The 14,805-nt window shown below is 43.4% G+C and overlaps 1 protein-coding gene across 3 annotated transcripts in view; it reads left to right on the plus strand.

Moving 5' to 3' along the window:
* Window positions 1–826: 826 nt before the first annotated feature.
* Window positions 827–14,805, plus strand: part of LOC141775444 (serine/threonine-protein phosphatase 2A 55 kDa regulatory subunit B gamma isoform) — a 30,401-nt gene continuing 16,422 nt past the window's right edge. Inside the window, exons 1-5 of one of the 3 annotated variants that reach the window (XM_074648807.1) lie at window positions 827–841; window positions 3,119–3,194; window positions 4,253–4,411; window positions 4,748–5,067; window positions 8,241–8,397. In XM_074648807.1, the coding sequence (XP_074504908.1) occupies window positions 8,316–8,397 (82 nt within the window). In that variant the 5' untranslated portion in view covers window positions 827–841; window positions 3,119–3,194; window positions 4,253–4,411; window positions 4,748–5,067; window positions 8,241–8,315. Of the gene's footprint in view, window positions 842–3,118; window positions 3,195–4,174; window positions 4,412–4,747; window positions 5,068–8,240; window positions 8,398–14,805 lie in introns of those variants that run through there. The other 2 variants (XM_074648806.1, XM_074648808.1) reach the window with 2 other exon arrangements.

Consider the following 14,805-nt stretch of genomic DNA (forward strand, 5'->3'; position numbering starts at 1 on the left):
GTCGTAATATTTTACGAGAATAAAGTCAAAGGTTTACGAGAAAAAAAATTGTAGTATTATGAGAATAAAGTAATAATATTATAAAGTAGTAATTTTACGTGTTATTTTCTTTTTTTCTCGTAAAGTTATGACTTCATTCTCTTAATATTACGACTTTTTTTCTTGTTTAGTTATGACTTAATTTTCGTAATATTACGACTTTTTTCTCGTAAAGTTAAGACTTTATTCTGGAAATCTCAGATGTTTTTTCCCTCAATGTGGCCCTAATACTCCGTAGTACATTTGCACTTTGGCCCTCACTGCATTAGACTTATATACTATATACTTAGACTATAAACTGTGTTACCTTCATCACAATGCTCAAATGTTTTGCGGCTCCAAACAGATTTTATTTTTTTTTTTTGGCCTAAAATGGCTCTTTTGATAGTAAAGGTTGCCGACCCCTGAACTAATGTATTCATTAGATTGTTTTTATGTTGTGCAAACTCCTCAGGGAGCATTTTAATCTTACATAAATAAAAATAAAAAATGGGCCTACCTAAAGGGTTATTTTACCAACAAAAAAAAAATCTGATGGCACACAAATACAATGGGGTACAGTTTTGTTGTTAAAAAAACAAACAGTTTGAGCTTTTTGATTTGTTTTTTAGCCTGAAATGGTTTGGTTCAGTCCCATTTCCCTCATGATGAACCCACTGTGTCCCAGCAGCAGGAAGCTACCTGCCAGCACCACGTACAGACAGACATAGCTGGCAGCTGGTAAAGAAAGATGAACATTTAGCAAGCTAAAGTAGATGTGTTTCATCCCGTGTGTTGGTGGAGGACAAGCCAGAGTTAAAAGGTCAGTGAATACTGTACTTAACATATCCACTATTCATCCAGACGCACTGTGGCTGAACGTTAACACAGCTAGCTACGTTACTAGGCAACAGCTAGATAAGTTACTAGGCAACTGTTATCTAGCTGAGTTACTAGGCAACTGTTAGCTAGCACTGTTAGCCATAGCAATGCTAGACGGCTAAAATGTGTCAAGACGGTTTTTGTTATCGTTTTTCTGCCCCAAAGCCTACCTTAAGTAATAGTTATTTCTGTTAACGTTAGTGTATGTATTACTAATTGCCTCTGTATAGCTCTCTATGGGTTGAATATGTCCGGTAATGTTTCTTATGGTTAGCTTCAATGCTAATCAGTGACGTCACAGCAGGTGTTCTCCATCAACCTGAAGAGAGGTGAAGAGTTCAACACTACCAAGAGATGGACATACTGTAAGACATATTGTAGGACCTAGACCTTATACTTTTAATGATTGGATATTGTGTATTTGTGTCTATTTTTATGCTTTGTCATGATACTGTTTTTTACCTATTTTTTTCTTGTTTAAGTGGAATTGTGTGAATATCTTTAGTTATTGATTAATCTATATTTTTTCTTTAAAGGTCCCATATTGTAAAAAGTGTTTTCAGGTTCTTTTATATTATAAAACTGGTTTAAGTGCTATATAAATACTGTTAAACTATCAAAACGCTCAATATATGGAGAAACACACACACACAGCCTGTATTCAGAAATTGTGCGTTTGAAAGCCGTTAGGATTTCTGTCCATTTGTGATGTCACAAATATACAATATTTAGACCATTACATGGTTTTAAATGTAAACATTCTAAATGTGTCCCAGTTTATTTCCTGTTGCAGTGTATGTAAATAACATCAGCTGACAGGAAGTAAACATGGACCCAAACTGTTGCCTAGCAACGCAATTCCTTTGCAATCCCGTTGAAAAGCACCAAAACGGAGCGTTTTATACAGAGCATGAATATTCAGGCAGACAGTATGAGGAAAATAAAGTTTTTTTTTTTTTTAACATTACAGCATGTAAACATGTTCTAGTAGAAACACAAAATACAAGTAAGAACCTGAAAATGAGCATGATATGGGACCTTTAATGTCTTCAAACTGCTCAGTTTGTCTGATCAACGTTCAATGTTATTTTCACTGTACAAACATAGTAGTTTTAAGGCCAACCATGTTGTCTTTTCCTAAACCTAACTATAGTGGTTTTATTGCCTGAACCTAAGCAAGTGTTTTTGTTTACTTCACAACATTAAGCTCGTATTTACTGCCATCGAAAAGTGACACCGAGGGGTCTGACAAAGCGTAGAGTTGGGATGAGAACGCGCTGACATAGACCAGTAGATATGAAAGAACGTCAAAGAATAGTGAAAACAATAAAAACATAAGTATTGTGTCTCACCTCTCCCTCTCTGCTTTGGGTCCGATCTTACACTGATGGGAGGTAAACACCGAAACCTTATGGGTTTATAGATTTAACCAGAGGGGGGTTTTGGTGGCATATGGTGAATAGGTGGAGATGTGCAGGTAGAACAGTAGCTATATATGGGGAACAGTGGGTGGGCTTAGGGGAGCTTTGTGGTGGATGTTCGGCTGGCAGGGGGCAGTTAGAAGGGCAGATATGGCAGTGGAGCATTGCCCATCGTTGGTTAGTCGTGGGTGGGGGAGGGCAATGCTGGCAGTCTTGGAGTAAGTCAGATAAACAGCTCTTCTTGTTCCCTGCTGTGGGGGGGTTTAAAGCCTGGTGGCAGACAGCCAGCACCAGTGATGGCACCAACTGTCACTGGCAGCCCCTCACTCTCTGACTGACGCCTCTGTGTGTGTGTGTGTATGTTGGTGTGTGAGTTTAAGTATTGCTCTTACAGTCAGTAGTCATTACTGATCCCTTTTAAGCTAAGCTAACCGACTGTTGGCGGTATAATCATATTTAACAGACAGATATGAGAGTGATCCTCTCATCGAACTTGCAACAAGAAAGCGAAAAAGCTTATTTTCCACAATTCCCAGAAGTTATAAAGAAATTCATAGAACGATATCATGATATGATACAGCTCTAAGTTGATAGACGGTAATTGAATTATCCCTCAGCCCTACCTAGAAGAGGTTCTGCTGTGTATTAAAACTGTGTGTTAGTCGTCTCTTTGCTAATTGAACTATGTCTCCAGGTAATTCCTCTAGTAGTCACTGTGCTGTGGTTCATATTCAGCACTCAGTCAAGTGAAACAGTCTCATCCTCTCTCTGGCGTTCTCTGCTTTCTCTCCCAGTAGGGTGACCAGATCCTAACAAACCAAATGTGGGACAAAGAGTATGTTTGTGTGGGACAATGTGGGACAAGGCTGAGAGGTAGTGTACATTTTTTATATAATGTCTATCTAACTTAAATAATAAACATTTCTCTTCTGCCCCTTATCTTGTAACATCTCTATGCTTTGCCCGAATGCATCCATAGATCAGCACATCTCCTTTTGAGCCGCACGTTTCTTGTGCGACTCACATGAACTGTGTCGCTTCATGTCGTATTCCCCCCGTGTGAAATAGAAAAATAACTGGCAAATTTCACCAAAAAACTCTGAGAATCGCCTTCTACTGGCTTATAAATACTTATGAGTAGTTTCACAGTCTTTGTTGTAGCTGCTCTTCTTTTTCTTTGTGGTAGTTTCCATCATATTCCGCCTAAATAAATCGGAATTTTCTCCGTTGGGCATAGCGTAGCAAAGACCGTGAAATGTTAACCTGCACTCGACCCACTTGTGCGCAGTTTGACAGCAAACACAGCGCCGTGATGACAGCCTTCCCGGCTTTCTTCACAGCCATTGGATAAAAGCTAGATTTTAAAAAAGCATCTGTCCTGCAGTGGTTTGACTTTTGAAAACTAGAGCAGATCAAGATGTGGGACATCGTCTCAATATGTGGGACAAGGGATAAAAATGCTGTGCAGTCCCTCGTAAAGTGGGACACCTGGTCACCCTATCTCCCATTAGCAACAACCTTATAAGACACTCTGCCTCTTCAGTACTTCAACCCACTCCATCCCACTCTGTTTCTTTTTTTTGTGACTTAAAGTTTATTGAATTTCAAATTTTCATCAACACAAAATCACATCATAGAAAACCCAACAACACAATCCCTGAACAACGCCAGACAGAAGAAATAATAACAAATTAACTCATCCCTCTCTGTTTCTTTATCACATTTAATCAGTCAGTGGTCAGGCAGATCTCAGCTCTGTGATGATTGGCTGCGCCGAGGAGAGGGCGGGGCATGCTCTTTCTGATGCATCGCACACGTACCAGCGCAGCAGGACAGATCCTCTCTCTCTCTCTCTCTCTCTCTCTCTCTCTCTCTCTCACTCTCCCTCCCCCTCTCTCTACCTCTCACTCTGCCTTTCATACATACGCCAGAGCGCAGACTGCAGCAGAACGCAGGGCCAGTAGGGTTTTCCTCCTCGTACTGGAACAGCCGAGAAACCAGAGAGACAGTTACCCGCCGAGGAGGAGAGAGACATTATTCATGGAGGATCCACCGAGGACTACCTGACCCACACGCTGCCGAGTGTGTAGGTGAGTGAGTGTTTGTCCCACTGTATATGAGTGTATATGTGTGAGTGTGAGTTCACTGCAGAAGCAGCAGCACTGCAGATACACCGACCAGGGGCTCTGCTCATCCCTCTCTCCCCTCCCCCTACTCTCCTCCTCCTCCTCTTCATCTCCTCTCTTCTCTTGGAGCATTATTAAGTAGGGACTTTACCCATTTCTGAGAGCACAGGGTTGTGTATGTTGTGTTTGAATTGGTCGGGCCACACCTGGGCTCAGCAGCTGCAGAGTGAACACGGGCTGCGCTGGATTTTCCTCGCCTCACCTCTTTTGAACTGTTTTCAAATAATCCTCCTCCTGCAGGTTTGCATCTGGCTCCCAGAAGCAGTCGTGTGAACTCCTACAGGCATCCATCCCTCCTTCGGGACCGGCCCGCTCCCTCCTCATTTAAGGATAGGATGCCCGGCTCTGCGCCCTTGTGCTGAGGAGGCGTCTGCGGGCAACAGTATGGGCGCTGCGCTGGCCGGCATCCCCACCACCCCCTCCACCACCGATCTGCCACCGCCACGCTGCCCCACCGAGACGGGCGCTTCCCCCAGCCCCGCTGATGGGCGAAGACACTGACGCCACCCCGACGCTCAACCACCGCGGCTTCCTCCCCGACCACAACTATGTGACTGAAGGTAAGAGCGTGACAGAGGAAGCTGTGTATATGTAACAAAGTGTGTGTTTAAGTGTGCTACCATGTGAGTGTGTTTCTATGTGTCGGACGTCTGGAATGTGTGTGTGACAAAGTGTGTGTATGCAAAAACAAGCTCAGGACGGCTTCCTAATCTTCTGTAAGCTCTGTTGATCAGACAGAGTTGTTGACAAGAACTAATGAGAAAAAACTCTCCTCTCTGCAAAATTAAGACATTTTAGGCTCTTCCTTCCTTCCCTTCTCCTGTGTTTTTGTTTATTTATGCTTTTATAACCACTTCCTTACCTTCTGTAACAGCTATTTTGTCACACTGCAGGGAAGTATTGATCTGGCCTGTGTCACACACACATGCATGGTGTCAAATTGAATATTTCGAGTATCACCTCTCAGGCGGGGGAATATACAAAAATTCAGTGGCACATAGGCCGTCAAAACCAATGAATTCTTCTGGTTTGTTTCATAAAAACAGATGGATTATAACCTTGGATAACCCCCTCCTCCCTCCTGCTAATCTCAATTACACCACTAATCTCACCTGCACTCTAGTTTCCCCGTCCGCCTCCCTGCCTGTCGGTCTGTCCCCAATCTGTTTCTTACACTCAGCTCATTGTTCGCCACGCCTCTTAGACCAGAACAGCGGATTATCATTTGGGGGTCATGAACGTGTTGCGAGCTCATTTGTGATCCTCGTATCACTGCAGAAAGGGAATTATTATGCTTCCTGTGTCTGTGCCTGTAATATAATATCCCTCACACAGAAGCACATACTGTAGTCAGGGGAAACCTGTAGTGCTGCCTGTTGATTGTGTAAACGCTTGTGTGTGCATTCAACATACTGCTGAGAAGATTGAAGAATATCTGTGTGTGTGTGTGCGTGTCTGTCTTTTCTTACACATACAGTGTTTGCATGAGAAATATGTGTCTTTGTCCATTTCAGAGTCTTAACATCCATCACCAACCATCCATTATCGCCATAGCAACAGTCCGTGATGATAAACACGCCACTTTTCATGCTTGGCCAATATGATTGACAGTTCGTCCCCACCCACCAATAATGGCAGTATTAATTATTCCACACATCTCAGGCAGACACGGACATTATTCAGGGTGAATTGCTGATGAGGTGGACACACCACTGAACACTATCGGTCTGAAAGGAACTGGGCAACACATGGACGGCATGGAAATAGATAGTTGCGGGGGAATAAGTAGAAATTGTGCTCTAAAAATCAATCTTACATTTGACTCAAAAAAAGGTAATTTTGCGTCACAAATAAACAAAATGATTCATTACCTGCCTCCTCTACTACATCCACTCCAACCCCCTCCACCTTTCCTCAACGTTCACCCCATCCCTCCCCCCACCCCCTCGTCCTCCTCCCCATTTCCATCCCCCACTGCCTCCCTCTCTCTCCCTTTCCCCATCGGTCCTCTAATGCAACTCACAGCATTGCCCGGTGCTGAAGTGCCGCGTCTGCCAAACAATTATCCAACAGTGCTCTAAAGGCTGCTCAAACACAATGTGCCTCTGTATGTGTGTGTGTGTGTGTGTGTGTGTTTGTGTGTGTGTGTGTGTGTGTGTGTGTTAAAGAGAAAGAGAGGTGGTGCATGTGATTATATGCTTGGGTGTATTTCGTCAGCTCCTGTGTGTCTCCATCTTTCTTTACTTTTTTGTCTGTGTTGCATTCATATTCATGTCTGCGTCTTTTGAGTGCACACTGGGTTTTGTTTTTGTTTGCTCAGGTCTCTATGTGTGTGTGTGTGTGTCTGTCTGCAAGGGTTTAGTGTGCGTTTATATGTGTGTGCGCATACATAACAGTGTGTTGTATCCCGTGGGGATTCCCCTGCCCTTTAACTCCTACAGGGGAGGGATGCTTAACCTCCCTCCACCTTAACTTCCCTCCCCTCCCTTCTTCCCTGCATCTCTTACTCTCACTTCCTTTGCCCTCCTCTATATCTCCCTTTGCTACACCCTAACCTCCGACTGGAGCGGCATTGGGTTCAAGGATGGATGAGGAAATGATTATTATATATTGCATCAAAATTATGAAGTTTTACATTTCTGACAGTTTTGTAAATAAATTATTTATAACTGATTCCATCTCATAAATAATGCACGCACTTATAAACTTAAAACCGCAGAATTGGAAATTTTACAAGGTAAAAACAACAAATATTTAGAAATATAAGTTGTATGTGTAACTCTAAAAGTAAAAATACCAAACATTTGCTGATCGCAGCATCTCCAACATTAATATTTACTTCCATGTCTAGATTTCATATCATTTCAAACTGTATTTCTTTGGCTTTTTCGACTGTTGCTCATGCAAATTTAAAGGGATAGTTCGGGTGTTTTGAAGTAGGGTTGTATGACGTACTTATCCATAGTCAGTGTATTATCTACTGTAGATGGATCAGTTCAGTTTTCCATCAGAAAATATTCTAAATATAGCGTACACTTACGCATGCTCCTGTGTTGGTACTCCTGTTTGTTTCTCGATGTCAGGGGCGCACCGACCGTCATCTACTGTAGGAAATACACCTACAGTACTATGGATAAGTACCTCATACACCCCCACTTCAAAACACCCGAACTATCCCTTTAACAGTTTATAAATTGCTTTGGGCTTTAGAAACCTGTGATGAGCAGATGTCATTATGTTTGACATTTTAACTTGATAGATTAATCAATAATGGAAGTAACTGTTAGTCATCATACTTTTATGTGGGTAGGTGAGCTTTCACCAGCTCTCACTGCTCCCTTCTAATTGTCAATCATTGTCAATCACCTCTGGGGAAATGTGAAAGCTATCTACGGTTCTTGTTACACCTGCAGAACTTCACCTGTCAGAAAAGAGGCCTACTAAAACACATTCAGACTCTGTCCTATGAGCTGTCTCTCTCTGTCAATCCTGCATGTCTTGCAAGCCTTCCTGCCAAACCCAACATGTGAATACATCATGTTGTATAGATACAGAATGATCATAAATATACCATAAGTATTTTTATTTTCTGGTGAGTACTCATGGCCAGATGATGGTGATGCAGTAACTCAGTCCCTACCCGTGCCCCCATCCACTTTCCCTGGTCCTACCCTCCTTACCTTCTGCTCCCCTTCCTCCCTTCCCTTCCCTCCATCCCTTGCTCCTCTTGCAGGGCTGCTCCTGGCTATAGCCTGAAGAGCTCCGCCCATCCTGTCCACCCCTCTCCACCCTGGAGTCCTCCCCCAGGATGTTGAGCCCCATCCAGGTCCTGTGCTCCGACATCACTACCCTTTCTCTGGAGCCCGAGCCGTTTGCCTCTTACACTGAAGGTGTGTGCTCTATCCTCTTCTATCCCGAAGGTCGTATCTGTGTCGCACAGATGCGCCACATGACCCCAGTGGGAGATGTGAGTGCGCCTGTGTGTGGGTGGTTGAATGAGAGTGTGTGTGTCATTAAGTGAGTTTGAGTCGGGTGAATTCTCACGCGAGTCTGAGTGTTATAAATATCTTAAACATCACTTTGTCTCTGTCTGTCTGCCTCATCCTTTTTTGTGTGTCTATTTTTGTACCTGCCGCTTTATTTTTGTCTCGGATTGCCTGCTTCAGTGTGGATTGTGTGAGTGCGTGATTTGATTTCTTTAAATAGTTTGACCAGACGACACCCCTTCTCCTTCAACAAAGCACCTATCTTACTTCTACCTTTACATGTACTGTGCAGACTTTCATATGCACACACACGTAGGGCTACAGCTCACGATTTTTTCATTATCAACTCATGTGTCGGTTATTTTCTCAACGTGTTGATTAATTGTGTGGTCGACAAAATGTCTGAAAATAGCGAAAAATGCCTGCCACAATCTCGCATAGCCTTCAAACTGCTTGTTTTGTCTGACAAGCAGTCCAAAAGTATTTAGTTTGCTACTGAAAAGGCTGAAGAAAGCAGCAAAAATGAACATCTGAGGAGGTGGAACCAGTGAATTTTAGGAATTTTTGCCCTAGAAAAGGCAACAATTCATCAAATATCAACTAATCGTTTCAGCGCTGCATACTTCCGCACAGAAAGATGAGAGTGGCAGCATGAAATAGGGTGAGAGTTTTCAGAATATGGGATTACATTTCAGTATTTACGAGGCGTCGACACATAATCTCAGTTTTCAGTATTGCCGGGGTTATATTGGGTGTAAACCAGCTAAGCTCCTAATCTTTTTATATATTACAGTCTCACAAATCTGTTGGAAAAAAACTAATTGATTTTGATCAAAAATGAATCACACATTGCAGCTTTGAGAATTCATGCAGCTAGAAGACGTCTTTGCAGCGAGGCAGAGCAGGATTACAGGTGTATTTCACACACGCTGAAGCTGGCTGAGTTTGCGATTCTAATTGTTTGTGTCTATAACCATTAGGCTCACACCAGCTCTGCTCCATTGTGCCGATGTGTGTTTGGACAAATGGCAGACTCCCTGCTGAGGCTGAGCTTAAATCACTCCTCTCCGCACATGTGGACCCCTAACACAAACACATGCACCACATTTTTTTTTCCAGATAACTCCAAAACTGCAAGACGGGGATCAATTTAATGTCTCCCTCCGGCAGCCTGTCCCCTTGTCTCCTTCGCCCCCTCCTCTCCCTCCAACCAATTTATTTCTCTACAGGGTAATTGAGTACACACACTTGTGCACACGTACACAGGAAATGCGGGGTGCTTGAGCTGCAGCATGCACACACTCGCCAACACACACACATACACACATCTCCTGCTGAGCGGTGGCTTGTCCTCGCTTTTAAGGAGTGTGTGTTTTTGGCTCGGCTTTAATGGTCCGTGTTTACCCAGTCCTAAGATATCTATAATTGGGACTGTAGGGCGTCTGCTCCCCTCTCTGTCCTTGTAGTAGCCGTAACAAAAAGAAAGGAGGAAATCCACCTCCCTCTACCTACGCCACCACCCTCATCTATCCCATAAACCCCCTCTCCTCTCTGCCTTGTCTATTTTTGTAGCCACAGATGAGCACTAATCTTATTGTGTATAACACAGGCTGTTTGGAACGTAAGATTATTTTCATTATCAATTAATCCACCTATTATTTTCTCGATTCGTTTTTGCTTTATAAAATATTGGAAAATAGTGAAAAATGCTGGTCACAATTTCCTGAAGGCCCAGGTGACGTCTACAAATTGCTCCAACCAATCTTCCAAAACCCTGAGATATTCAGATTACTATCATTCAAGACTAAGAAAAGCAGCAAATCCTCGTAATTGAGAAGCTTGAATTAGGGAATGTTTGTCACTTTAACTTGATAAATATCTATCATCAAATCAGTTATCAAAACTGTGGCAGGTATATTTCAACAAATCAACAAATAAATGAAACCTGCCTTCACATGATTAGAAATTAGTTCTAAGCTCACCCCGAGTTAGGGCGCAGAGGCAGCAGGTATCACGACCTCATAAGTGGAAAGTTTCTGAAAGCTCCGAGTTCACGAGTTGTGACGTTTTTGTTGACGTCAGAAATGGCAGAGGCTATGAAAGTTAATGTTTCGATGCATAAGTGAATATATCGTAATCTTACATCATCATATATTGTTTTTCTTCGTAATTTTACAATATGTTTGAGGAAAATGTTGATATTCCCAACGGCCTCATCTTTTTCCTCTGTCATTATTCCTTTGCATTTCCTGCATTATGTTACCCACTCGCTAGCTTGCTAAAGCATTAGCCTCTGTGGCTTCTAGACGCCGACAGTAACATTAATACTGCCGTTGCTTAGCAGCGATATTCTCACAACTTAACTACTTGAACGCCAAGCATATCGTGTACACGACTTCCCATGTTATAAACACAAGCTCACGAGTTTCATTTGAAGACACCATATGTCACCAAAAAAAGCGCAAGGAACGGCATTCACTGTTTCTAGGCAACAACAACAGTTGCTGTTCTCATTGGTTGCGCTTTGAAAGGTCAGCGGCAGCCGAGGTCAAATTTGAAATAATTTGAACTTGCAGCACTTAATGCCGATTTTGAGTGGTGCGCCACTCGAAATCACTATTGTGTTGGCGTGGCTACCCCGCCACGCCAAGGGTAGCGCTTCCGTCTAGTTGGGCGGCACTGCTCTCCCCATAAGAAAACAATGGCACAGTCAGCACAGAGCGATTATACTGCTGATCATGTGTGGGAGGCTTAATTGACTAATCACTTCAGCTCTATCTGTCAGTTATTTACAGTTAGTAGTGGAGTCCCCAAATTTATATTCAAAAGATATTCAGTTTAATATTATACAAAAAAGAGAAAAACTGCAAATTCTCAAACTTTAGAAGCTGAAAGCAGCAACAGTTCGGCATTTTTGCTTAATAAATGAGTGACCAGAATTGTAATTTATTTTTTGTTGATCAACTAATCATTTCATCTCTCCGTACAAAATGCTCTGATCATTGAGGAGCTGACATCCTTGAACACCTCTCAGTGTGTTTTGAGTGTGTGTTTTGATGTTTATCATTTTTGAATGCTTTTTTTTTGTGTCATTGGGTTCATTCATGTTTGTGTGTTGTTTTGTGTTGATGTACTGTACGTGTGGGCGCATGCACTCGCAGTCACAGTGTGTTACCCCGGCTCCTGCAGTGTGGCGATGAGTCAGACAGGCCTGCTGATGCTAATGGTCTGTCTGTGGGAGACAGACACCGCTAGCTAGCTATACTGTAGCACACATCCACACTATATTGACTTACAGCTTGACAGCCTAACAGACAGTCACACACACACACACATACTGTATTTCATCAGTACACTGGCCAGTGGTGCCTCTTGGAGGAAAGCCACAGCGCTCATGATGGTGCACGTTTCTTCAGTAGTTGTTTGTGTTCTTAGAGGTTTATTTTTCTGTAGTACTCTTCTAATAAAGAGCATCAGAGAGACAGATGTGGGTGTGTATGTATGTGTGTGTGTATGAGAGTGAAAGAGAGAAACACAGACAGAGGGTTCAGGTTGAGAACAGACAAGAGGATGAGAGAGGAGAGTGTGTGCTCCATATTTTATTCAGCTATAGTGTGTGCCGCTCCTGTGGGTTTTGCTTAGCTTTGCTCTTTCTCTATGCGACTGGAGTGGAGACAGTTATCTGGAAATGTGTTGGGTGTGCACACACACACACACACACACACACACACACACACACACACACACACACACACACCGTACACACAAACACACACACACACACACACACACACACACACACACACACACACACACACACACACAGAGCCTCAAGCGCAGACATTTGTTGTGCATCATTATGTGACTGTGTTGTGTGCGTACGTGTGTTCGTGAATTTCTCTGCGTACGTGTAGGGGTCTGTTTTTGTATGAGTGCCATCATGTGTGTGCATTAATTATCTGCATGTCATCCTATTTGGACCATCTCCTGGTATTAATTCAGCAATGTTTGCTAGTGGACAAAACTGCAGTGGCATAATTATTTTACCACGCTCCTTCCTCTTCCTGCGAGGATTGGATTGATGAATCCCACTTCCTCCCTCACCAGACTGCCATATACGGCTAACCGTTACGAGTACCCCTGCTACTGGTTGGCTCAGCCTGTTACTATGGCAACCCCCTGCTCACCGAAAGGCCCCCTCCACCACCTCCGCCCCAGCGCCTCTTCCCTCCACCTCCCTTTCCATCCTCTCCATCCATTCTTCCACCACCACCAGCAGCAGCACCACCACCACCACTACTACTACGTACACGCTAACATACAGCCAGGCAGCAGAGCGCCGTGGGGGGAGGGATGAGAGAGAGAGAGATGAATGTGGATAGACAACCAGGAAGAAAATGAGAAAGTGAAATGGCGCAAAAGAGAGAAACTGGGGAATATGAGATGAGAGATGACAAAAGAACGCGTGAGGGGAGAGGGATTGAGAGAAAAAGAAATTGAAACTGAAGAATAAAGAAGGTAATGCAGTGACTGAGAGATGAAGGAACAGTGCAATGAAACCAGTAATACATGAAGTGTGTGAGGAACAGGGTGAATAAGGTTGTGTTAGTGTAGAGATTGAGGAGCAGTCCCTGCCTCCCCTCATCATAAAATCTCTCTCTCTCTCAAGGCCACCACAAAATAGGAGAGGCTACAGCTCTGAATCACTCCGACTCACAATAAATACGCTCTCCACGCTCTGTTTATTTATTACACTCAATGCTTATTGAGGAGGACCATGTTCTTTTCAATCCTTTGTTGGAGGCTTAGTGGGATGCAGCATCTCACATGAAATTATTGTGAAATCTAATCTGACATGTTTGAAGATGGGATTTGATTAGTGCAGTAGCAGATTTAAGCTTTTGCCGTATAAAAATCTCTGTGAGGCGGGACTGCTTTGGAGGCTACAACACTAGGTATATCAAAATGCACCTTGATGAGCCTGTGGGTTGTGCAGCTTCTGTCTCGATTATCTTGAACATAATTTGAAAACAACTCTGGGTTTTGTGTTTTTATGTGGCATAGGTTTATAGATGTTATGATCAGCAATGAGTAGTTTTCAGTCGCCCAGTTTATGTGGTCCATCAGACACACTTTATGCAGGATTTGTATCTTCTTTATTCTAGGTTATCGTCTAATGCTAGGTTAGCACAGTAACTTGCACAAGTTATATGCAAGCAATTGCACCATAGATGTTTTTAGATTCTTTCATTGTAGCAACCGCAAAACACATCAGGTGTTTTTTAGAAAATGTATCCGCAGAGCACAGTCTCTACAGTGGCATATAAAGTGGGACTGAATGTTGTGCTAACCCAATCTGGTTGTTAAACCTTGATGTGTGGAGCCTAGCAGATTTACGGGCTCTCTCCCCCTAAACGGTGGCGCTTTGAGACTGATGTGTCCGTGCATTATGCACCGCCTCCCCAGCAGGGCCTGGCTGCAAGCCTGTGCGTAATGCAGCCTTCCTCTCAGCCCTCTCAGACAGAGCAATCGGATCGCAATTGGATCCCAATGTGAACAGTGGCGACACATATTAATACCAGGTGTAAATGTAAACAGGTTCGATCATATCTAGATACAATCTGGATTCCAGACACGTTATAATGCCAGGTGTGAAAGTTGTAATGTGACGGTGAGGACATTTTCCCACCGGTTAATAAACTTGTGACAACACCGATGTTACCGTTAACATCGGACGTTTTACAAGAAAAGATGACGGTCAATATCTGTAGCGTGCTTACTTTGATCTTTAACGTCGTGGCCGTGTGTCTGTCCTCTGGTTCCACCTGCACACCGGCTGTGACCGCGCCGTCCTCCGCACAGCGATGGCCTCATTAACGTTACGGCGTCCATGTGTGTGAAATATGACACCTGCTGCTCTGAGCTGAGACTCCGTATGGAGCAAATGCATTCACTGTCAGTTTGTAGCGTCCGTCGTCCGACTTTGTATTGATTACACGGTGCTGATCTGCCAAAATTAACTAAATGGGTTTTATATCTGTAAAAAGAGCAAAACGACGGTGGGGGGCGGTGGGTACGTAATGTAATCGGTATGTGCCCGACTACTGTGTAACACCGGTAACACCGACTACCGCGACAAGCCTAGTGTAAAGGGGCTCTTGTGCAGAGAGTTAGACGAGAAGATCGATATCAGTCAGTTAGCCTAGCTTAGCATAAAGACAGGAAACAGCTGGACTGATTACCAGCACCTCTAAAGCTCACTTATTAACACATATATCCCATTTGTTTATCCCGTACAAAATCCACAGTGTA

Source organism: Sebastes fasciatus, chromosome 10, assembly GCF_043250625.1.
Source record: "Sebastes fasciatus isolate fSebFas1 chromosome 10, fSebFas1.pri, whole genome shotgun sequence".
NCBI classification, from domain to species: Eukaryota; Metazoa; Chordata; class Actinopteri; order Perciformes; family Sebastidae; genus Sebastes; species Sebastes fasciatus.